This window comes from Anser anser (genome assembly GCF_964211835.1).
Source record: "Anser anser genome assembly, chromosome: 2".
NCBI lineage: Eukaryota > Metazoa > Chordata > Aves > Anseriformes > Anatidae > Anser > Anser anser.
The window spans coordinates 10989852-11014007 of record NC_139721.1 but is presented as its reverse complement, the minus strand read 5'-3'; the positions used below and the strand labels follow the sequence as shown (position 1 = coordinate 11014007).

The 24156-nt window shown below is 40.2% G+C and overlaps 1 protein-coding gene across 1 annotated transcript; it reads left to right on the top strand.

Moving 5' to 3' along the window:
• Window positions 1-2331: 2331 nt before the first annotated feature.
• On the top strand, window positions 2332-23870 carry LOC310894233 (uncharacterized protein). Its single transcript, XM_083824098.1, has 4 exons — window positions 2332-2479; window positions 16725-17092; window positions 18390-18569; window positions 21393-23870. The coding sequence occupies exons 1-4, from the start codon at window positions 2474-2476 to the stop codon at window positions 21448-21450; spliced, it is 612 nt and encodes a 203-aa protein (XP_083680224.1). The 5' UTR covers window positions 2332-2473; the 3' UTR covers window positions 21451-23870.
• The last annotated feature ends 286 nt before the right edge of the window (window positions 23871-24156 follow it).

Below are 24156 nucleotides of genomic sequence, written 5' to 3'. Positions count from 1 at the left end.
TCCAGATAATATATTTAAGGTATGATAGAGTGTCAGAAAGAGGTTAACAGAGAAAAGAGAGAGCAAGTCCACAGACGGTATGTGTAGTTGCTGTCCATTTCTACATTTCATTAAAAATATTACACCTTAGATCCTGTAAAGGCTTCCTTCTGAATGATGTTATAGCAGTCACACAGGACAGGTTTGTTCAAAACTGCTGAGACTCCATTAAATAAATATGCCTGAGCAGTCTGAAGCATGCCAGTATCACTCCTGACTGACAGCTCTATAAAGGAATGCATATGGCAATCCAGAGCTTGGTTCAGTTTGGGGTCTCATGAGTTTCTGCCACTCACTTACCTGACAGTGCCTGGATGGGGATATCTACAGGTGAACAAGTCACCCTGGTCTCCTCCCTTCACAGACTCAATGCTGTTTAGGGTGCAGTTCACCTTCATATATGCCTACATTTGGTTGGATGAACCACATCAAAGTACCTGTTGGCTGTACTGACTAGATCTCCATTGACCACCCAGGGACCACTTACTACCTGAGATACAGACACTTGTATCAGAGACACCAAACGTTAGGCCAGGCGAATCCTATACAACATGTGGGATTTGGGTTTACAAGCCTATGCTAAAGTCTGTAAACCTTTATTTTGCTTGTCCTTGCCTATCTTTGACTTTAATTTAAAGTGAGGTCAATATATTAGAAGCACCTCTGTTTGGTCAAAGGAATCATGCTCTGTGTGTCTCATTGACGGAAAATAAGTGGTGTTAACAGCTGTTGTCATGAACACAGGAATATGCTGAAGCAGAGACAGAAAGGGTGCTGGGTTAACTGCTTAGCCCAAGATAACCTCTACAGGTTGCAATCAGAGTAGGATGATGTAGATGCACATCAAAATGTATCCTGACCAGAAACAGTGGCTTACCACTTCTTAACAGAGAAGCTGAAGTTTTGAGGAAAATCCTCAGGGCTATGTGACGGCATAAAGCATACAGGAGTTCAATTAACCATTTTTAATGATATATATTTTTTCTGCTCACGTTGGGTCAAGAGGTGAGAGGAAGACTCCTGTTGGCAGTATGAAAAACCCCATAGATATTCATCCATACGTGCACGTCTGTTGGGGTTGTTCAGCATGGAGAAGAGAAGGCTCCAGGGAGACCTTATAGTGGCCTTCCAGTACTTAAAGGGGGCCTATAGGAAAGTTGAGGTAGGACTTTTTAGAAGGGTATGTAGTGACAATACAAGGAATAAAGTGTTTTAAACTAAAAGAGGTTAGGTTTAGATTAGATATAAGGAAGAAATTCTTTACTGTGGGAATGATGAGGCACTGGACCAGGTTTCCCAGAGAAGCTGTGGATGCCCCATCCCTGGAGGTGCTCAAGGCCCAGGCTGGATGGGGCTTTGAGCAACCTGGTCTGGTGGGATGTGTCCCTGCCTAGGGCAGGGCATTGGAACTAGGTGATTTTAAAGTCTCTTCCAACCCTAACCATTCTGTGATCTGCAGTCCTAGGTCGAATACTTCCTATGGCTGAAGGAAAGAGGGAGCTGCCATGATGTTATTCCAGGTTTGACCAATAAGCAGTAATTTATACTTCTAAATGAGATCTCTAGAGGTGCCCACCAAAAACAACAACAACAACAAAACAGCATTGAAAAGGAAAGAGTAGATGGAGATTAGACAGAAAAGATTTGACTGAGAACTGGCACAAGTTGCCCGCAGAGGCTGTGGAGTCTGAGCCCTTGGAGATCTTCAAATCTGCCTGCACGTGATCCTGGGCACCCTGCTCTGTGTGTCCCTGCTTGAGCAGGGTTGGACCAGATAGTCTCCAGAGGGCCCTGCCAGCCTCAACCAGTCTGCAATTCTGTGATTAGTTTTGACCAGACAAAGCAGTGTTTCTGAGCCTAAGTTCTCCTGAGCATTTTTATAAAGAACTAACTATGTTAATTCCGCCACCTTATTCAGATTTTAATCAGATCCTGTGCTCAAATGAGCTTTTTCAGGCACTGGAACTCACTGGCCCAGGAGAGCTCAGCTCAGAGGTTGGGTTTGATCTGCAGTGAAATTGTTGTTTTCACTCAATTTCCCAGCTGAGTTGCCTCTGGCACAAAGGATCAAGTGATTTGAGTGAATTGTCCTTGTCTCATTCAGGATCAAAGCACAGGTTTTGCCTGGTTCCACTTCTTTCCTCCACCCACACTGTTAAAGGATCACTGAACCTTTGGTATCCAGTCCCTGATAAGCACAATAGGCAGTGATAAGTGAAAGCAGGGGAAAAAATAAAAAATAAAACAGAGTTATTTCCTTTGGGCAGATACCAGCAGGTAAATTGGTAGAGAAGAGGGAACTTCAGTCTACTCACGCCAAAGAAGCAGAGCAGTGTAATGCATGTTTTCTGCCTGGAGAGGCTACTGAAGGATAGAAAGTGTGTCTGTGGTGTCAGGGGAAGGAGGAGAAAGAAAGGATGTGCCTGTTGGTGCTATGCAGGTAAGGAACTCTGAAATCTCTTCTTGGTCAACATTATCTCAACCTGTGTTTATGAAGGCTAGTAAGCAGAGGAGTGGGTGTCTCATCCTGCCTTAACTTGTCCTGTTTTGTAATTCCAGGCAAGATGTTGTTTTTCTGTCGTTCCCAGAAAAGCCAAGAGCCAAGCCTGCACCTCTGAAGTTGTCATTGTTAGTGAGACACTAAAGGACTTTCAGGAGAGGATTCATTGCAAGTAGTACCCCTAATTTATTTTATCGGATTAGTGTAGTACAAACATTGGAAGAATTTCATGTTATTTTTGAACATTGCCATGGTCACATTATGCCCAGAGAAGAGCCAAGAGTGTAACACTGAGGGAACAGAGAGAAATCTTCAGAAAGAGGATTCAATGTTTCATACCTTCTAAGTACAGCTAGTGCTTATGGTTGAACTTAATGTTAAACTCAAGCACAGACTGACAATGTCTGAAAAAAAAAAAAAAAAGAGATAGGGAGAGAAGTTAGGTGCAGAAATAGCTGGTCTAATTTCTGCCATATTCTGCTTTGTAAATTACTTTTTATGGCTAAGTTAGACTGAGGATAAATTAACCCGTTTTGCAAAATCAGCTTCTAGGGGCCTCAATAGATCTGAATCAGACAACTATTTATTTTCAAAGTGATATGTCCTTTCTAACTATACCAAATAACCCACTTGATTTATTCTCTTTGGATTTTGGGGAAAACTAAGAACAATAGCCACAGAAATATCTAGAGATATTTCCAACATTATTTTTCCTGACTATTTAGAGAATTTGTATAAGAAAATTTCAACAGGGAAGACCTCCTCAAACTGCTCTATTGGCCAGGTTCAGCATCTGCTCTGAGCATTGGAAGACTGATTGAAGACCTGCTTCAAAGCAGGTAAATAAATTTGAAGATGCCGGATATCCATAAGAACTCTAGCTCATTAAGTTCCAGCTGCAGGGAAGAAGGTTCTGGGTATGAACTTTTCCAGAGAGGCCTGATCCAATAAGCATTTTCTGAAAAACACTAGTGGAGCTGGCCCCAAAGTCAGGACAAAGGAAGTAGACACCCAAATCCTTTGTATTATAAGGACTTGGGTGGATCCATAAATATTCAGCAGCAGGAAAAGAAAAAATCTGGGGGATTTCAGTTTTTCCTGGTTAAGTAGCATCTTCACAAGGACTTAAATTATCTAATAAGTGCTTGAAATAGGTGGATGTGGATTAATATTTTCTCAAGTTCCAAAGATTTTAAGAAGACATTTTTACCAAAAGAGGGTTGTGATGCCAAACACACTACGCTACACTTGCAAAGCACAGAAGAATTTTTTTGGTCAGGATGTTGAGTGGCCAATCTGAACTGTCAGAGTCTGTGTACATTTGGTCTAGAAAATATACAGAAATACAACATTTCATGACATATCTGATATTTCCTGTATATAGTGACTCCCTTGGCAAAAAGAGCCCTGTTACAGTGGTGGTATAAATTTCTCCGATCCTTGACAAAACATTAAGATAGAAAGGCCGTGACAATGCAAAGAAAAAGGTCATTAAAACAGTTCTGACTCAAAAAGTTCAGGGTGAGTTTTCAGTAAAAGTTTGTGAGTGGGAAATGATGCATTTCTCATTAAGTCCAAACCAGTTCTCCTGTCCCTGTTGATGATGTGCCCTTGTTTCAAACCAATTAAACAGGAGCTAATCTCTCTGTTGGTTTGAGACATGCTGTCTTTGTTACGTATAGCTTCTTTTGTGCACAAAGTCCGAATGGATTTTTTGTAACCTACATCCATACTGGAGAATGATCATCTCTGTACAAACACAGAAGATCTGGTTCCTGAGCCAGACAACTTTGAACTTGATTCAGGGCCAAATGAGGGAAAACTGAAAGGCTCCCATTGACTTCACTGAGTATGAGATCAGGCTGTCACTGTCTATATTCAGTCAAGGACATACAGCAACTAATTTAAGACCTATATTGTGAATGGGCTGAAAAGCACAATGACAATGCAGTACACATTCTTTTTAGTACCTGTCTTTGGTGAAGGGTGGCTGAAAAGATTTGTGGAAGAAGAGTTTTAGGAACAAATTCAGAACAATGACCATTCAACCTTGCTTGACTCTGATAGAGATCTCAGGAGCACTTTCTTCTGGGAAGTGGATAGAGTATCAAAGGATTATTAAAAAAAAAAAAAAATACAGGTTGGGATGAATCAGATTGACACATACATGGTATGTGACTTCAAATACTTCTGCATTTGGACTTACCGTGTTGAGTGACGCCTATGTTGTTGCAAAAACTCTGGGAGATTCCTGACTGGAAACTCACACAGCCCTGCAAGCAAAGCAGTTAAGCAATACGTATAAATTCAAAGGTAAAGTGGGTTTAGAGGGTTCACTCTACAAGCCTCCTTGTAAATGTGTTGTGCTGTAAATATCCAGCTCCTTTAACCAACTATTCAGTTCCTGGGAGTCAGGCCTGAACACTGAACTCACGGTGATACACCACCACCATGTGGTCGTTGCCAGGAAAAATAAACTATTAGGGAATAGTTGGGAGCAACTTGGGTTGATGTTTCAAAACTTGGGAGATATGTAGTTATTGTGGTAACAGAAGATCCTAAAGCACTTGGCCGCTATTATTTAGTGGGTTGCTAGCAGTTTCCAACACTGCTATAATGTGAGCATTTAATGGACATGTCTGTGAACAATGAGACAGAAAGTCCATGCTTTTCCAACCTCTCTTCCCCAGGCCTGAAGTAAAGCCAGGCACAGAAGAAGGCACTCATGCACCATCAGGTGATGTAGTCCTTCAGCATTTTAGCCTCTCAGGACGTCCTTGTCATAGGTTCTGGTATGGCTGGGACAGGAGATTGTCTGCATTGCTGGGAATAGCTTGGGGTATTCTTTTTCAAGGCAGAAATAGCATTCTTTGAAAATCCTTTCTTAATATCTGCTTTAGAGGGAAGTACTGCATGATGATATTGTTTTGTTATGGTTTTCCTGTAGAGTTTCTAATTCATTTTGGTTCCCAGAGAGATATCTGGGAAAGGTCAGGGAGGTTTCCACTTTTATTAGGGTTGGGTGGGAAGCAGCACCTTGAAATATTCTTTTCTGTAATAGCATTGGTGTCACTGTGCAGAAGGCTGAGCGCTCTTTTTCTTTTTGCTTAGTGGGAGGGATCACATTCCTTATTCTGATTTTGACAAATAGTTATCATCCCTACTCAGGTCTGTAGGACTTTCCAGGGGGGACCAAGAAACAGTCTTTTTAGACATTTTCTGCAACACACTCTTCTGTTGCTTTTTTTTTTTTTTTTTTTTTTTGTGGTTAGTAACTGCAGGGGGATGAGGAGCTGTTCAGGTTATGCATTAATTGTCTATGCAAAGATAAGTCTGTGGGCTCCTTGCCTTATTTCTTTTCTTTCTTTTTTTTTTTTTTCCTTTTTTTTTCCTTGTTTTCACAATCCCAAACTCTTTTTTACTGGGGGTTTTAATGAACCCCCAAAAGCAAGTCTTCGTAAAATATATTAGTAAGGCACTTCTATGTGATGGATCCAGATGCATCTTCAAAGCAAAGTAAGGCAGCTCCTCCTCTGTTTCAGACTCTGCAGTGTAAAAGAGCCTTTAAGCAGAGATCCTGAAGGAAAAGCATCCTGACCTTCTATTGCAGAGCCATGCAGGGATTTTTACTTCCAAAATACTAACCACTTGCACAGGTACATAATAGCAAGGAGGAGATATGTAGCCATGCTCCAGGAATATATCCAACCACACCAATAAATAACTCTGTTTGAACTATTTATCTGGTCTTCTAATAGCTCACTGCTTCACATGTATTTTCATCCCATCTTTATGGGCCTAACTCTGGAAGGTGCTGGGCGGATTGGTTTTCACTTGCCTGAGGGTGTGGAGCCATGAGGAAGCTTTTCTCTGCTCTAACATCTTAAGCTCCCTTTCTCTCTGCAGCAGTGGTGCTCTTTAATAAAAGTGCTGGGATGTGGATAGAAGGCTTTCTCAAGGGCAACATCTCTCCCTTACTCCTACTTCCAGTCACCTCAGTCATATTTTCCTCTGAGTGATCCCCTTAGGAGGGTGCTATGCCCAGACACCAGGAACTTCACTTAGGCTTCTGTCTCTGACTCTCTGAATTGTAATTTGTGGTGCCTGCAGATACTGGATATCCATTTGGGATGTAAATTGCATGGGAAAGGATTTAAAGTACTTCTTTTGTGTATGGTCCCTCTACTGCCTTTAGTTGAGTCAGAGGTTAAGTGTAAATCCCAGGGAAGTACATCAAGACTCATACTGTCCATTATTAATCTATTTTCTGATATACTTTCCAGCACCTATACTGAATTTTGGGAAGATATAGATCTGAAGAACCCACTGTGCAGTAATTGGCTTTCACAGTAGTTGTACCATTTAGGAGAAAGATATTTGGGTCAGACTTACTGAGCAGGGACTGTATCCTCAATCACAGGCACTCTGGAAAAAAACTGAGAAGGAAGAAGGGAGTACTGGGCAAGAAATCAGGTATAATGTCCAGGTGTGACAGTCTAGTGTAAAAATACTAGTGTTGGAGTAGAGAGATTTTTGCCTCTGGCACCTTTTGTGATGCTACAGGAGTCGTATATACAATTCAATTCCCCAGGTTTTAAAAAGGATGTTAAGTGAGAAGAGATAGTAAAGAACTATACACGTTATCTATTCAAAGGCTGAAGAGCGTTACTTTTATTGACAGGCTTGGAGAACTTTATTTGCTTTATCCAAAAGGATATTGTGAGCCCTGGCAGTGCATCCTTCTAAATGGGTCAGTCAGGGTAACACATTAACTGATGTGGAGGCAAGAGGAAGGCAGTGATGCTGCCCTTCATACAGCTTTCTGTCCGTGGCTCATCACGTGTACTGCATACTATTGCTGCAAGAAATGTGATCGGAGTGTGTGATCACCTCTGAGGGGAGAAAAGCAGCAGGTTTCAAAGTCTCTTTAGTAGATGGCATATCAAGAATTCATGGTTAAATGAAAAAACAGGATGAATTCAGATGATAATTAGGTAAGTACTTTAAATAATGAAGGATAATTTCCACTGAAATGAACTGACAAGAACAGTGTATCTGCCAACTCTTGATACCCTCACATCCAAACTGGTGGTCTTTCTGAGGGGCAGACAGAAGGTGAAGAGGAGTCACTAAGCAAAATTTAAAGACAACTGAGAAGAAAATAACAGTATTTGGATGACAGATGAGGAGAATTGACATCTCATAGCTTTTAATTAATACTTATGTTAATGCTTGAATCTTTGACACAGAGCATTTTGAGCAACACCAAACTTCTATTGTATTGGTAACTGCTAAAATAAGAACCACCTGTATCTGCTTTATACGTTTCTTGAGATTTTCAGGAAAAGAGTGAAAGATCTGTTCAAGCCACCAGAAAGACCTTCTTTCAATATCACTTCAGCCACAGGTCACATTCTCCCATGTTCAGCAGTGCTAAGGCAGAGAATGATTGGAGATCTTGAAGATTTGCAGAGCTGTAGATCTTTCTCAATCAAACTTCTGTCTACGAGTCCTTTCCACTGCTTCCATGAACAATTCCTATCTTCCTCCACCCAGCTTCTAGCCAAGAATCATAAAATCATTAGGGTTGGAAAAGACCTCCAAGATCATCTGGTCCAACCATCACCCCACTACCAATGTTACCCACTAAACCATGGCCCTAAGAGAATAATAGAGAATCCCTGAACTTGAGGTCCATCCTGCTTCCCAGGATGAATCCAGCCTTCAAACATGGGTCCAGCTCTTTCTTAGCCCACAAAATCCTGTAACAATACTTCAACATTTAACTGTGTGCAGCGGAAGGGGAGAGGTTGGTGAGAAAAGGGAGCACTTCGTTTTCGAACCCACAGCTTAAAAACATTTGGTGCCCCTGGGTCTTGTGCTATGGAAAACAGCGGATAGTCTCTCTGAACTCTCCATTCCATGATTCTGTTCACCTTTGTCTATTTACTTGTTTCTTGTATGAAAACTATTCTATGCTGTTGCTCATCCCTGTCATGCTTCTTTGGGTGCTTTCTAGTTCTACAGTCTGTTTTTAAGCTGTGACTGCCAGAGACACAGACAGCTCTAGACACATTATAGGATTTGAACATAATGTCATAATGATGTTTTGTTTAATCTACTCTTTCTTCAGTGATTCAATTTGCCTTTTCCAGAGTCACTGCATGAACAAACACTACCCAGTTATGGCGAGATCATTTCACTGAGTGTTGAAATTTGATTTAGAGGCCATTGCTGTATTTAGATACAGTTATGTTTGTTTTTATTTGTGTTTATTGATTTGGATTTATCAAAGCTGAATTTCATCTGTTATGTTACCATCCAGACACTCAAAATCCTGTGATTCTTCTGCTGTTCTTCCAGGGCTCATTAACTGAAACACAAGGCAAGTGAACAAAATGCATCCTTTTGCAGTTAGTTTCTGTTCATCCAGAGCACAGAAGCTGCATGGAAACTTGCACCTACCTGTATTGCTCCATGTGCTTCTATCTTTTAAAAGCGCTCTCTCTCTCTCTATATATATATAGATAGATAGATAGATAGATAAAGCCCTGATATTTAGACAACTGCTAGAGACAATAGCACCAGTTTAGGATTACAGGGAGAAGAAAAAGCCTAAATTTATGCAGAGAATTTTAGTTCTCTCTAATTCCCCTTTTCCCCAAAGCAATGTGACCTGATGAGTGGGCAGCTGAAGTGCCTCTTTGAGGCCGACACCCCTGATTTGACTCCAGGAATTGAACAGTTGAGTGATCGCAGGGATCTTTGAACTGCTCACTGTACTCCACTCGATTCTGAATCTTTAAGAAATATACTCTGTATTTCATTGAATTCATCCACACAAGAAGCATGCACAAGTTCTGCCCCTTGGTCTCACCACAGATAGGACTCTGTTTCCACCATGGCACCAGCAGAATTTTCTGGTAGCATAGGATGTAGCCTAGATGGGGCAAACAGCCATTGTTTCTGGCATGACAGAGCTGATGGTGTGGCCATGTCCTTGCCACGCACATGAAACGTAGTATGATGTCAATGACTTGCCTTCACAAGATACCTCATCCTTTACAAAGCCCAGATGATAAATGGAAATATAAATTAGCCAGTGAGAGACATCCTATCAGTCAAGTCAGCCAACTAAAGTAATGCTTGAAAATAAGACTATGCTACTTGAACTGAGCTTCTTTGCACCGGTGGTGACCGTTTTGGGGGTTAATGTTCATAAGAACATTTTGGTAAGAAGGATCCTTGCCATTAGAGGGCACCAAATCACTTTAAAATCTGCCTTCCTGCCTAGGAATCTGAGGTTTGTACCCAGCCTGCTTAGAGCCTGAGCCCTGAAGTCTCCAGCCAAAACCCAGATGATTTTGCAGTCGTACTTGTTCTGCCTCGGTGTCCCTCACTAGATTGCTACCGTTTTGGCCCCAAATCCCACCAGTGTAGTTGACAAGTTTTTATAACTGTCAGATTTCAGAATGGAAGACAAGCAGCCGTCTGCCTGCCAAAGCGAGCACAGGGAAAGTCATATTTGCATACATTTCTCCCCCTGTCAGTCGTGTAGCCTTTGGGGATGGAAGCTACACTGTGCAAACAGCAATAAACTTGTGAGGTTTGAAGGGTATGACAAGGAATGTCACCGATTAAAAGATAAATGGGCTGAAAAATATGGGAGTGGATGGAGTACAGCTGTTAGGACAATAGCTTACTGCTGTTATCCTTCTCAGTCAGTACTCACATTTTCAGATATTTCTGTGTTTTCCTTTGGCTACTTTAGTCTCGGGTGTGCTTTCCATTTCTATTGTTTTGCTCCCCTTACACTTTTTAGTATCTTTCTAAATATAATCCATTTTCAGCTGGAGTGGGGCTGCCAAGAGGTTACCAAAAGAAGGGGTAAGCTGCACAAAGAAGTCTCCCCTGAAAGTGTTTTCATCTGGGCCATGTCTGAGGATCTTGAGCTAAGACTCAGATGAAGCCTCATATTAGGGCTAAAGTTAAGTTAGAGTTAGGAGAGAGGCAAAGCCCAGAGCAGCAGGTGGGGTTAGGCTGCAGAGAGTGCTGCTGGAGGATGGGTTTGTTAGGCATCTTCTGACAAGCAATGTTAAAATTTCATAGAAAAAAAAAAAAAAGTATTCATCTTTAGGGAAAGTGGAGCAAGGCCAAACAATTAGTTAGACTGCAGGAAACCTGAAGTAACTCTGTTAAAATTAAATGAGTTGCTGTGGCTGTGATTTACTCTATTTCACAGCCTTTTAATTCTGTTGAGTTTGGCAGGGTTATCCCAGATCTATACCAGGGTAAAAGGTCTTTTGACTCTACACTGAGAGCAAAATCTGTTGCAGCTTAGCATGAGGAAAGCAGTATGTTTTATTATGGAACTGAGTTGTACAACCTCTAAATTATGTCACCTGGTGTGGTCTATGGTCTATGTAAGTTGTTAAATATTTGAATAAAGAGATATTTTTCAAATATTTCTGACTGACTGAAGATCAAAGTGCAATGTTGACATTAGTATTCTTTAGAGGGGGAACTCATCACAGTTGTTGGGAGCTATTTCCCTTGCTTCCCTTCTTGTGGGTATGTCATATAAGACTGAACCAACTTCTTTAAAAATTGAAAGGAAAAAAGAGAACCAGCAGCTGCATGAGCATCTCTGAGAAACTCTGAAGAACTGAGGTTAATCCCAGCTGGATTTGTAGTACTAAAAAATAGCTTTTGGGGTAACACCAACCTTCCTCTTAAAGCTGCAGCTAAAAAGGTTTAGAGGAGGAGAGAGAAAAGTATGGGATAAGATCGTGGTGGGACTAAATCAAGTGGATCCAAGCACAAGGGATGGAAATCTGCTGTTCAGCTTTTAACAAAAAGATTTTAAATTACAAACTTTAGCCTTGATTATAGCAAAGAGAAATCTCTGGAAAGTATCCTTCCTTTTGTTTTAACAAAAGTGAGATCTTAAGTTGGTATTTATGTCACTTTATTTTAGGTGTCCAGAATGGATAACGTGTGTGGGTAAGGTGTCTAAGTTCCCCTGAAAGTCAGTGGAGATCTGGTCAATAAAGTCAATTGCATTTAGGATGTGATTCATTGAACCAGATGTGAGAGTGTGTTTTAGTATGAAAGCGCACCCTAAATTACACTAACTTGACACCAACTAAAAACTGCTTAGGCAATGAACACAGATGGATATGGCTGCACTGTAAACACTGCAGTTTGATGAAGCTGCTTTTAGCATCTCTGAATCTTCTTGTTTGGAAGAAATGTCAAACCATCAATAGTTGAAAATGTTTTCAGTATTTCTTATACGTAGGTTTTACAATGCAGATTCAATAATAGTGTCAAAAACATTGCTGAGAAAGATCATTCCTAAGGTTATTGTGGCTGTCAGTTAGATGTTTTAAAAATGTTGTCTAAGTTCAGGTGCTTGGACAGCATTCAAATCAAAGCCAGACTGTCATAGGGCAGGGTCTCACCTGAATTCAGTCAAGGTAGACTCTTGAAAATGGGTCTGGTAATCTCTGAGATCTGAGCAGTAATTGTAGCAGTAGCGTTATTAGTAACTGAATTAAAATTAAAAAAATAAAAATTAAAACAAACAAATAAGGAAACAGAAGCCTCTTGAACAAAGAGTTTGAATTGCTAGGTCTTTGATCTGACTCTGACTTTTTTGTTCTCTTCCCTACCCTCTTTCAGATCTTTGTGTTCAAAAGGAAGGTAGACAAAGTTCTCAAGGGTAGACAAAGTTCTACAATTGATCACTTGCCCAACTAGTCAGGTAGGCTAAGATCTCTGTTTTGCTGTGTTTTTAGCCTTCTGACTTCCATACTCCTCTCTACCCCTGCAGATACTGGTAATGGACATCACAGTCTCAGACAGGATGATATCTATCAGTTAGCATCTCCAGGCATTCTTTCTGAAGTTAATAAGATAAACTCTTTTTTTCCCAGTATCTCGGGTTTATTTATTCCTGTGAGGAAGATTACCACAGTTTTTATGATCATATGGATTCCACTTTGAGAAAAAAATGTGCTGAATATAAAAAAGCAGAACTGGATCTGTGGGATGTCCCATCTCGTATCTTGTAAATCCTATAGTCTAGGGAAGTGGTATCTTGTGCAGATGCAGATAACATTTTCTGTGACCAACAGACATCAATACATTTACTCATTTCAGGGTTTGAAATCTCAGAACATGGCCTCTGGAGTATATTTCTACACAAATGACTTTGGTGATAAGATAGAATGAGTTAAGAAAGTGGAAGCCAGTTGAAAGAGCTGTTCTAAAAATGGATGCTCAAAACTAGCTTCTGCAATTTTAAAGAACATGATGGGCCATATTGGAACCTATTTGCTAGAAATGCTGAGTACCTGCAGGTACTCTGGAAATTAATCTCTTGAGATTTGTAACCAGAATTGGGAACTATGTAAAAAAAATCTATTGAAAATATTTTTTCTCACCAGTTCACCACATTAAAGCCTATATATTACTTTCTGCTTCAGGTGGTGTTCTGTGGCTTCACAGATTAATGTGTTTGAGCTGGGATGATATGGTAGAAAGCCAAGTCCCTATAAACTAAGGAGGTCCAATCCAAGCCTAATTAAGAGGAAAACCATAAATAACACCCTGTGGATACCCATTTTTAGGCATATTTCCTGAGATCTTGAGGCATACTACAGAGCCTTCAGAATTACTTTCATCATGGAAAATTGCCTCTTCTTCTTCTGACCCCCACAATACCCGTTCTTTCCTGACTCACACTACCTATACATATATTCCTATACCTTCTTGGCTATTCTTTTGCTCCTCTGGAGAACATGAAAGGAGCTGAAACATTCAAGGTCATCCTGCTTATAGAGTCAATACAAGCCTGGAAGGGGATTGGTTTCTTGTTATCCAGTAACTCTAAAATGACTCTGAACTCAAGATAAGGAAAGGTAAAACACAACTAAATATTTCTTCACCACATCCTGCACAGACAACATAACTTCATAGGTGATAAAGAAATGACAGCAAACAAAAAACACAGCCCTCACTTCTGGTCTCCAGATATTAAAACACAAAAAGCTTCCCAGTTTTTCTCACTGTTTATCCTGCTTTTTGTGGTTTTCCTGAAAGAGAGAAAGGAGAAGTTTAAAATGGCGTTAGAACTGATTCCTTAGGGAAATGTACTGCTGCACTGTGCTTAGGTACATTCATTCGGATCATCTCTGACAGGCCATTAGTTTGTTCTGAGGCTAAGGGGCTGTGCACTGGAAGTGGGCAGTTCCTCCAGGGCATCCTGCAGGCTGGCTGCCTGGGAAAGGCGCTCTGTTCTCCCAGCTTGCCCAGTGCCTGCATCTGCATGCATATTCATGACCGGCTATTCTTTTGGGTAAAAGAGAAAATTTCTTTAGAAAATTGCAGCAGTAGAGCAGGGCTGTGCTTTCAAGTATTTTGCCTTTCCCAAAAGAAAATAGCTGATGCCATGAAAAGTTTTGTGCAATCGTAAATGTGTTCAACTGCGCTATAATGTTTCATGGAGGGGGAATTTTCTTTCCCAGCCCAGCTGCTGAACAGTTTGTGCCTACAGGCTCCATGAGGAATTAAGAAATAGGACTAGGCATCATACCAATTTTTAAAAATTTTCACCCCATTTGAGGTAATCTGGGACACAGAAGTTCCTCCACGGGACAGCACATTCCTCCCTTCCTTCAGTCTGAAGTCATGTGTGCACGCAAACATACACACGAATGCACTCTCCTGTAATGCAGCTCTCATTCAAGACATTTTATATGAGGAAGTATTTTAGAGGAGTGCCTCCCCATCCAACTTCATACAGCAATCTGACTGGTTGTTTTTAAAGGGCTGTCAGTTTGGGACTGGTGCTGACTATAACATGGTAACACTTCATATGTGAACGTGCACCTGCTTAAGTTTACACTGTCTGCTTATAGATATTATGTTTTCAACAACAAAATGCGTCACTCAGTAGAAAGAAATCTGATAATATGAGGACCTATTTTCCCTTAATGACCAAGACATCCTAAGAGATGAGGGGAACATTTCAGAACTTAGATTTGCCCTCAGAAGTTCAGGTTGTCTAGTCTGTTGTTCAGCCAGTGACAGTGTAAAGAAAAGTCTCATTGTGTTAGATGCAAGAATAAAACTTCTGTAATAGGTAATTAATTAAGCATTTATATGCAAACCAGAAAATACCATTTCCCTGAACACAGATGAACTGTATTCCTTGGCCTAGAGGTCAGAACCAGGTAAGTTTACAAGAGACTCTTCAACAAAGTTTCCTATGAATCCATGGTTACTTTTAAATACCCTCTGTAGAAATGATATTCTTCAATACCAAGACTAATCCCCTGTTGTATCTGTACCTCTGTTTTTTGTTGCAGTTGTACCTGGTGCCTCTGAATTATTCATTGTGTCAAGTTGCAGAGGGACAGACAGATTGATGAAAGCCATTTTTGGTGTTATTCTTTAGCTTCCATGCATTCTCATTCATGGCTGACAAGGCTGGGTGAATCAAAATGTTTATTTTTACCCTCTCTGTATCTTTCCTCATTCTCTAGTACTTTGTCATATTTATCTCACTGTCCCTGTGCTGTGCTGAAGAGCCTGGGAACTGCATCTGCTTCCTCACTTTCTGCCATCGCCTAATGCATCCTTACCATTCGTGGAAAGAGCCACAAATGCTTCTTCTTTCTTTTCACCCTGTTTTGTGGGAAACACTGCTCTGCACAGATACTGATTTTGAAATTGCAGGTGATGTGGGTGGTTTCTTATCTGCCTCTCTGTGCTTTGCCCCAGGACCTGACCTCTCCATGCACTGCAAGAACACAACTCATAACTTCTCAACGTCTCCAAGCAGGCTGCTGCTCATTCCTTCACTAGTGGCTTGTAGGGTCTGAGAAAGCTGCTTTGCAGGCTTTTGCTTTAGACCATCATATTTATCTATCTATCTATTTATTTATTTATTTTAAAGCATCATTAGAATGACCTTGGAGCTGAAAGCCACATTCCAGGGAAGGCTCCTGATGCTGAGGAACTTGTCTCTAATGAGAGGAAGGAATTTGTCATTGCCTAACTAGAGTCTCCTTTGCAAGCTGAGACTTTCTTCTCTAGGATGGCATGTTCTAACCCTTTCACATTCTCCTACTGATTTTCGTGCCTAAGAACAAGACAGAAGCAACTGTCTCCTTGCCCTCAAGAGTTCTATCAACAGTACAAAAGAGACTGCATTATGGGAAGGCTTTACAATGACACGAGACCTCAGAAACTGTGTCTTGATCCAGGCTCTCTGCATGAAATTGAGTTATATTTATCCACAGGCTCAGGGACTGCTCATGACAGTCATATTAAAGAACCATGCATTAAGAAAATAGGTCTATGGAAAGAAAGAGGGCTGAAAAGTATGTTCTTTATCTGATTTGTAACATCTTGAGCTCACACTTCTATAGTAGCATCAGCTGTTGCTATAACTTGACAAGCTCTATGGACTCAGAGCAAACACAATGAAATATTTCATGATATAAATGTGTCCTTTGATAAACCTACACATTGCTACTCACTGTCATTGAGACTTTGCTCTTGACCTGAGCTCCATGTGTCATTACAGCATCAAGATGACGGTGGCTCTGCTGCCTACATCTCTTACACTGACTTCCTTCCCTTTACACAGAGCCCTTGCAGGAAAGATTCCAGTTCACTTCTCTGCCCAGTATTACACAAATGCAAAATGAGGTGGGAATGAAAGGCTCAGCCAGCATGGCCACGACTATGCCCAGGTTGTACCCATGAACGCAGCAACAGCTGGCTCCAGGCTGACGGAGCCTGGGAGCTTCAGCTTTCCTCCTCTGCTTGCATAAAGGTTTGTTTTGAAACAGCACTTATATGAGGTGAATATGAACTCAGCTTGTGCTGAGGAACAAGCTTAGGTGACATCATTTCCATACCTTTGGTGCCTGTGCTGGTACTTCATTAACTGTTGACACAAAAGCTTTCCTGTAAGCAAGGTTTGTCTGTGAATACTCAATGTTGCAGAGTAAGCCTAGGGTGAATCTGAAGGAAAATCTGAACATTTTCCCAAACAAATTGAAATGTCATATTTGGGCTTAAAATAAATAAATAAATGTTTTTAAGTAAAGTGTAGAAATTTATTTGTCTCATGGCTGAAAAAACATAATCACTTTCTTGCTTTTACAAGATGGTAAGGGAGCTGGCTGCACCAGGGCCTCTTCAGGTGTCTGGAACAGAAGATGCTGAAAGATGGGATCAAACTTACAAGGAAAAGAAAACCATTCTGAAGACCTGCACAGATGGATTTTTGTTGGACAGCACTTCTATAAACATTGGAGCTAGAGTTGAACAATCTCTTATTCTTCAGTTGTTAGGGACTGGCCCCAAGAACAGGCTGTACTCTACAGCTAGTGAGATTAGCGAGAGCTTCAGTCAGGTCCTTGCAAGCCTCCCTGTGTGCCTGATGTTACTGCAAAAAGAGCACAGATATCTGTGCAGGTGGTCCTCAGAGGACAAGGATTATCCATGGGCCAGAAGGGGTTACACTTCATCTTGGTGAGTACAAGCATACAGTGTTAGAGTTCCATAGGGTAAAAAGCATGTAAGAGTCAAATATTTTCATTCTTCCATTTTTCCATACAGTATTGTTACCTTTTAGTCTCTTAGGGCAAGCTTTGGGCTTTTTTTTTTTTTTTTTTTGCCTTTTGTGTGTGTATGTTTTTGTTTGTTTGTTTTTTGTTGTATAAGACTTCTATTAACAGTCAAATAATTTTTTAATGACACTTCTTTTTTGGGAAGTGCATTGTGCTATGGGATTTGTGTATTCCATCACTCCAATGGCACCTTGGCAGGTGAATAAGAAAGGGAGCTGGATATGAAGCTATCAAATATTCTGAAGACTTCTGCATGAAAAGTGCCTGATCCAATCTTTGGTGTAATCAGCAGAAAAACTGTTACAGAACTCTGTTGGACACAGTCCATAATTCATTTGTCTTAATCTCTGCATTTTTCCTCTTTCTCATTTCCACTTTGTCCCAGAGAGAGAAGTGCTGAAAAGCCACAAGAAAAATTATTATTCTGTTCTTTTAAGTACTTGTGGGACAGAAATTTTCAGTAATTTAATGATTCCTTCCTTGTAGTCCCAAACCACTCCCTCAGACTTGCCCTTTTCCAGCTTTTTCAGGCCAAAGATTTTGAGTTGGTTGGATAAGCTGTAGTTATGCATCAAATTTTGGGTGTCTACAGGACTAAATAATAATCCCAAGGCATTTTGATGAGCAATTCTCATACGGTCTTGTGCTAATGTAGTGTGGCTGCATACACTGTACAATTAACTGCTGTCATAGGAACAAATCATATGAAGATACTCTTCAAGAGCACACTACCTATTTTTCAGCATTATGATAATTTCTGTGGCTTCATCATTTATTTTAGCATCTGAAGAATATTCAAAGCAATTTTAGGTCTATGCTAACCGAATGTTGCTGTCTTTGAACTCTTCTGTCATTGCAGTCTTGTGTGTTGCTCCTGAAAACTCTGTTAGTGTTAGGAGACAGCACTGGCATGAAAAATACTCATCCTTATCTGAACATAGTAATTTTTAGGCTAATTGACTTCCGGATCCATTCTCCTATTACCTGGTGGGTTTTGTTTTTGATGATTTTTTGTTGTTGTTTTGTTATTTTGTTTATTTATTTGTTTTTAATGAAGAGGCTTTTAATTAACTGGCACATGTGTGGAACTGTATTATCAAGGTTTGTGGACCAGTAGAAGTAGATCTGCGTAATGAAACAACTAGTACTAAGTGTCTAATATCCCTTTATTCACATTTGTCCCTTTATTCACATTTCAGGTTTACCTACCCTGAACATTTCAGTTCCTACCCTGAACTAGCTCTGCTCTGGTCTTGTGGAGTGCTTTGTGGTACAATACATGAGGTATGCTCCTGGAGCACACTTTCCACTTCAGTTTCATCTGGAACGAATCTGGTTCATACTCTCCAAAACAGATCCATGATGGGAAACAAAGCACAGTAAGTGGGGATAAAGGGAGATTTGCTTCAAAAGTATACTCTTGATCCATACTAAAAGCCTGGTGTAGACATATCCCAAGTGAGCCACTGTAAGTATTTGGAATGGATGAAGGAGCTGTCAGGCTGCAGACAGCTAATGCCCAGGATGGGGCACTGGCTGAAACAGCTTGCATTGCTGGAGGGAAAAGACACAAGTTCTATGCCCGGTGATGCAGTCTGAGAAGCGACAAGTCATCTCACATATTCAGAGCCATGAGGTCCCAAGTGAAACAAAAATGTTATTTTATTTTCTTCCTCATTGAAAATATGGTCCGTGTTAGTTCTTTCTGAAAAGTCCTGTTAGCAAGCTGTGGAAAATGCATGGTTACAAAAAGAAACTCTGCTGGGAGGTGCATGTATCCTATTTTCAACTAGATTGGCAGATACCTTACAGTTTTGGGGTCTAATGCATGGCTGGACAACGTGATTTAATGAGAAACCAGAGTTTCACAGAGGGAGACCATTCTGAAGGACTAACTGACATATACAGCAGCTGCACTCTGCTTTTCAGTCATTTTTTCCACCATTTTAATGAATGTTTTATGTTATCTTTTCTTGCTATCCGATTGTCCCAGCTCCTGTTACTGGACACAAGGGCCGCCTTTCACGACCTATATCTCTGCAACTGACATAATATAATTCTGGAAATTCCAAGACACATATATACTTCATGGTAACTCCCAGGCAACTAAGCCCTCTTGGAGTTAGTAATTTTACTGTATTTCATTCCACAAAGGAAACTTTACTCCCAAAGGAAGCAGTAAGCTTTGGCCACCCCTATAGCTGATAACAATCCAAGACTTTCATCACATTTTTTTGACCCATTCTTGGCTTTCAGGAATAACAACAGCTGCTGAAAGCAATACAATTTTTAGTTGTGCTTCTTTACCTTCCCCCTAGCAAGCATCCTTAGGAGAGGCTGAGAAATTAAATAGCCTTGGGGTAAATCAATCCCCAACAGCTGTTGCCTCCAGCATTCCTGACTGTCAGTGACTTCATTGAAAACATATGAGTGATCTTTCAACATGTTCACAAGTGGAGAAATGTGTCAACTGGGAAATCTCCCTCCCCCCAACCCCATCTTCATAAACCTACATGGATAGTTGAGTAGTTTCTCAAAAATCCCACTGGTTCCATGAAATTTCTTTCTTTATCTCCTTGGTTTTGTTTGTAAATCTATTTTATTTATTTATTTATTTATTTATTTATGCAAAATAACTCTAAAAAGGATGAGGATGAGTTACATTTTGTCAGCCTGAACTCCCCCTTCAAGAGACACTTGTTTGGATATGTAAATCAGTCTTCATAATGCAAGAGGCTGGGTCAGAACTGACCGATGAGGAATGAAGTCAGGAATGGTGGACTGAAAACCAAGTCCAAAACTGCAGACCACTACAGGTAGTCCATTTTTTTTCAATAATTTAGGCAGATTTCATTTTGCTAGATACCCTGTAATACCACTGTTCCCGAGCACAAGGCACAGATGGCATGTGCCTTCTCTTTCTGTAAGCATGACCTTCCAGCACACCATGTTCAAGACCAAAGGAATACATACAACGTGTAGTCCAGCACTTGTTCCCTCAGGCTAAGTCAGCATTGTCACAGCTTCCTCCACCCTGGTGGTGGAGACACGATGAATTACAGAAGCAATGCACCAAGTAGATAGAATGAGGCTGTTTATTAGCAAGGATGAAAGGTTTGCATAGGTTCAACTCCTTAGTCAGCTCTGAAATACTGCCATCTGGTAAATCGACTCAATTCCCATTTGATTTGGCTGCTCTAATCACTCTAGTATCCATATTAGCAGCTGTGTATTTTGTGTGTACCTAAGGATATCCCTGATCCTATATACACCTTGATCAAGCTCCATCTTTAGCTTATTCTCATTTTTTTTTATACTTAGGAGGCAGTTAAACAAACTTACTTTTCTGATAGCAGAAACCCAATTCTGCTTTCTAATATATATATCGGTAAAATTTTCATGTGTTTGTTATTATGACAAGCATTATCTTTTAGCCCAAAGAAACTTAGTTTGAAAACAAACAAACAAACAAACAAACAAACAAACAAACAAAAAAAAACGTAGTTTGAAACCTAGTAGGACTTTTCATAAGAGTGAATTTCTGGCCCAAGATAGTGTTGCTTTGAAGTTGAATAGCAACCTCAAAATTCAATTTAAATTGACAATCTGAGTATTTGTTCTTGTTTTAAACCTGATGTTTTTTTCTAAGTAAGAAATAGGGAAAACACCCTTAGAGCAGCATATACTGGACATGTTTCACTTCCTGAAGATTTTGAAAGGACAAGTTCAAAAAGAAAGATTCTTACTCAGTTGTATTCTTGCTGCTTCCCTTCTTCTGAAATTCAGCTTGCTCAAAATGCTCACTCAGACACTTACTTTTACTAAAATACAGTATTGGATGTATATTCCCTTCAGAACTCAAATGAAAGTAAAGGACCTTTGGCTCTCACATATCCAGTCACAAAACTTGCCCTTGATTTTCTATGCCTGAAAGCCTGGACCCACTTCCATTGACAGTGAAACACTGATTGGCTTGAGCAGAGTGAATATTTCATATCACAGGTTTAAGATGTGAAAGCTACAAGGTAATTCTCTCTCCCACATAAAAATGATCAGTCCCTTTTGCTAGAATCATAACTCAGTTAAGGATTTGGAGAATGATTATCTTTTCTAAAGCACTTTTTATCTCTGTGTCTTTAAGTAGCTTGAAAAGCAGACTGAAGCATACATATATATATATATTTTTTTTTTTTCCATTTCAGAGCCAGGGAACTGCTGTGGCCGGTTTTGGAGAGGCCATGTCAACGAGTCCTTCCATAATACTTGGCTAAACTGCAGTTGTACAAAGTTTTTGTCCCTGTGGAAGTGTTTGGTGTGATTCTGCTGGAATTACTGGGTTATCATCTCACACAGAAACCTGGTGAAGTCTTTGGCAGCTGCTTGAAGTGTGCTGAAAGAGAGTGGATCTGTGCTCTCTCAGCTCAACATTTACCATGTTTATCATGCTGTAGTGCAGGAGTAAGATTTACATACTGGACAGGAGGCAGATTTGTGAGCTGGGGAATTTCAAAAGAACCTTTATTCCTTACTTCAGTGTTATACTAAGGTGAAAAAATGACAAGTTGATCAATGAGAGAACCCTGCTCTGCACTTACTATCCTTTGTTAGGAGATTTGACTTTCTTTGAAGCACTAATAATGAAGTTTCAGCTATTTCAGCTAATTTACATTTCCAGTTCACAAAACTGACCGAGCATCTCCTATATTGTGCTTGAAAAGTACCCTGAAGGCTGAATGCAAATTTCTGGAGAACTGTTTTGACCTCTTGACTGAAAAAAAGAAAATGAGGGAAAGTGTAAACTTTTATGAACAGATCTTATGTCATGAGGCAGGAGAATTATAGTGACTAAATGATGGAGCAGAACAGAAGAACAATTTTGTGCACTGATATGACATGACTGCAGTGAAATTTTGCAGCAAACGGCATTCATTATGCGTAGGACTGTACCTGATTCCCCTGCAGCCAGAGCACTGTCATCCTTGACCGTAAGATACCTACTGCATGGACAACAATTATTGGGCAAAGTGAAGTAGAGATCTGAATTGCCTGGCTTGAGGTCATGCTGCTGATCAGTGGATGTTGGAGTTATTTATAAGAAGCACAAAGAACTGCTCATTATGTTCCCACTAGCACAAAGAGCTCCAAAGGGGCTTGTAGCTTGCAAGTTTTGCTCTCTTCATTTTATTAAGCCAAGGGCTTGAACATTTTGTCCTTGGGATATACATTTACTTTTCATAATTATGGCGGGAACCAATCAGGAAGAGACATTTACAAACTTCATAAAATAAGTGCAAGGTTTTCTCACACTGGAGTTTTTAATTTTTTTATTTGACACCAATTAAAAAGCAAAGGCAAAATATTTGTGGAAAAAAAGATATCTTACCTCCATGGTTCAAATGAACTGTCCGCAGTATATCAGGAAACAGCGCTCTTCCCAAGTACTTTCATGAATGTCAAGGTGACAATGTCTTTCACCCAATTAATCCCACAACTGCCATTTGACTGTGCTCCTACTCAAAATACCTTAGGCCAGCAGGCCAGATTTCTTCTAGCAATTAGCCTTTAACCCTCCCAGTCTTTGCTTTTTCAATTGCCAGTGACTCTGTGTCAGATAGGAGTTTTATGCTTCTCTTAAAGCCTATTTCACAATGGCTCTGGCTTGACCTTTGGAGTATGTGCATTTATAAGGAAATTGTTCGAGTGAGACGTTTCAACTGCAATCTAAGAAAGTAAGTACTGGGACTCCCCTAGAAAGGTAACATAATGCTTGCCTATATCTCCAGATGTAATTTTGTCTCCCTGCCCACTTTTTATTTTGTTCTTTTCTTTATGAAAAATAGAAAACTATAAGTCTGGTACCAATTGTTATAATCATTATATATCAGAAGCAAATAGCGGTCATTTTGCAAGTTCAGAGATTGCGTAATGCTGTACTTCAAGTTCAATACCACCTGGTCGCTACTGTTCTCACACTGTAAATTAACTTGTGTATATGGAGCACATTCTTCTGTATTGGACAGAATCAGAACAATTCAGCTATGTGGACTGGACACTCCCTCAATAATGATTTCTTGCAGTTATCAACAAACAGTAATTCTACGGAGCAGGGAGTATAATTTTGGAGAAGTAAGATCAAGGGACCAATGAATGTAATGTTAAAATGGACTACATAACAAGCCTTCCCAGACAGAAGTTACCCAGGAATCACCAGGTCACCTGATCACAGGAAAATTCAGGTTGGATCTAGGCTAATCTCCTGCTTAAAGCAGGGTCACCTACAAGGTCAGATTTAATTGCTCAGGGCTTTATCCGGACTGTTCTTGAATGCATATTCCTGAACGTTAGGATATTTTCAGAAAGTTCTTTCTTTCTTTTTCTTTCTTTCTTTCTTTCTTTCTTTCTTTCTTTCTTTCTTTCTTTCTTTCTTTCTTTCTTTCTTTCTTTCTTTCTTTCTTTCTTTCTTTTTTCTTTCTCTCTCTCTCTTTCTCTCTCTTTCTCTTTCTTTCTCTTTCTCTTTCTCTTTCTTTCTCTTTCTCTTTCTCTCGCTCTCTTTCTCTCGCTCTCTCTCTCTCTTTCTCTCTTTCTTTCTCTTTCCTTCCTTCCTTCCTTCCTTCCTTCCTTCCTTCCTTCCTTCCTTCCTTCCTTCCTTCCTTCCTTCCTTCCTTCCTTCCTTCCTTCCTTCCTTCCTTCCTTCCTCTCACTCACTCTCTTCTCTCCTCTCTCCCTCCTTCCTTCCCTCCCTCCCTCCCTCCCTCCCTCCCTCCCTCTCTTTCTTTTTAAATTTTCCCTCTTAAAGCTATATCTCTCCTAATACTGTGGGGCAGGAGAAGAAAGGAGAATATATGAGGCAGTGTCTCAAATTGAAAATCTCTCCCGTAAATAAGTTTCACTCTTCTTTGTTTCAGCAGTAATGGAATTTAGTGGAATTATTTACGAGGTGACTAGTTCACCTCAATATAACCACAG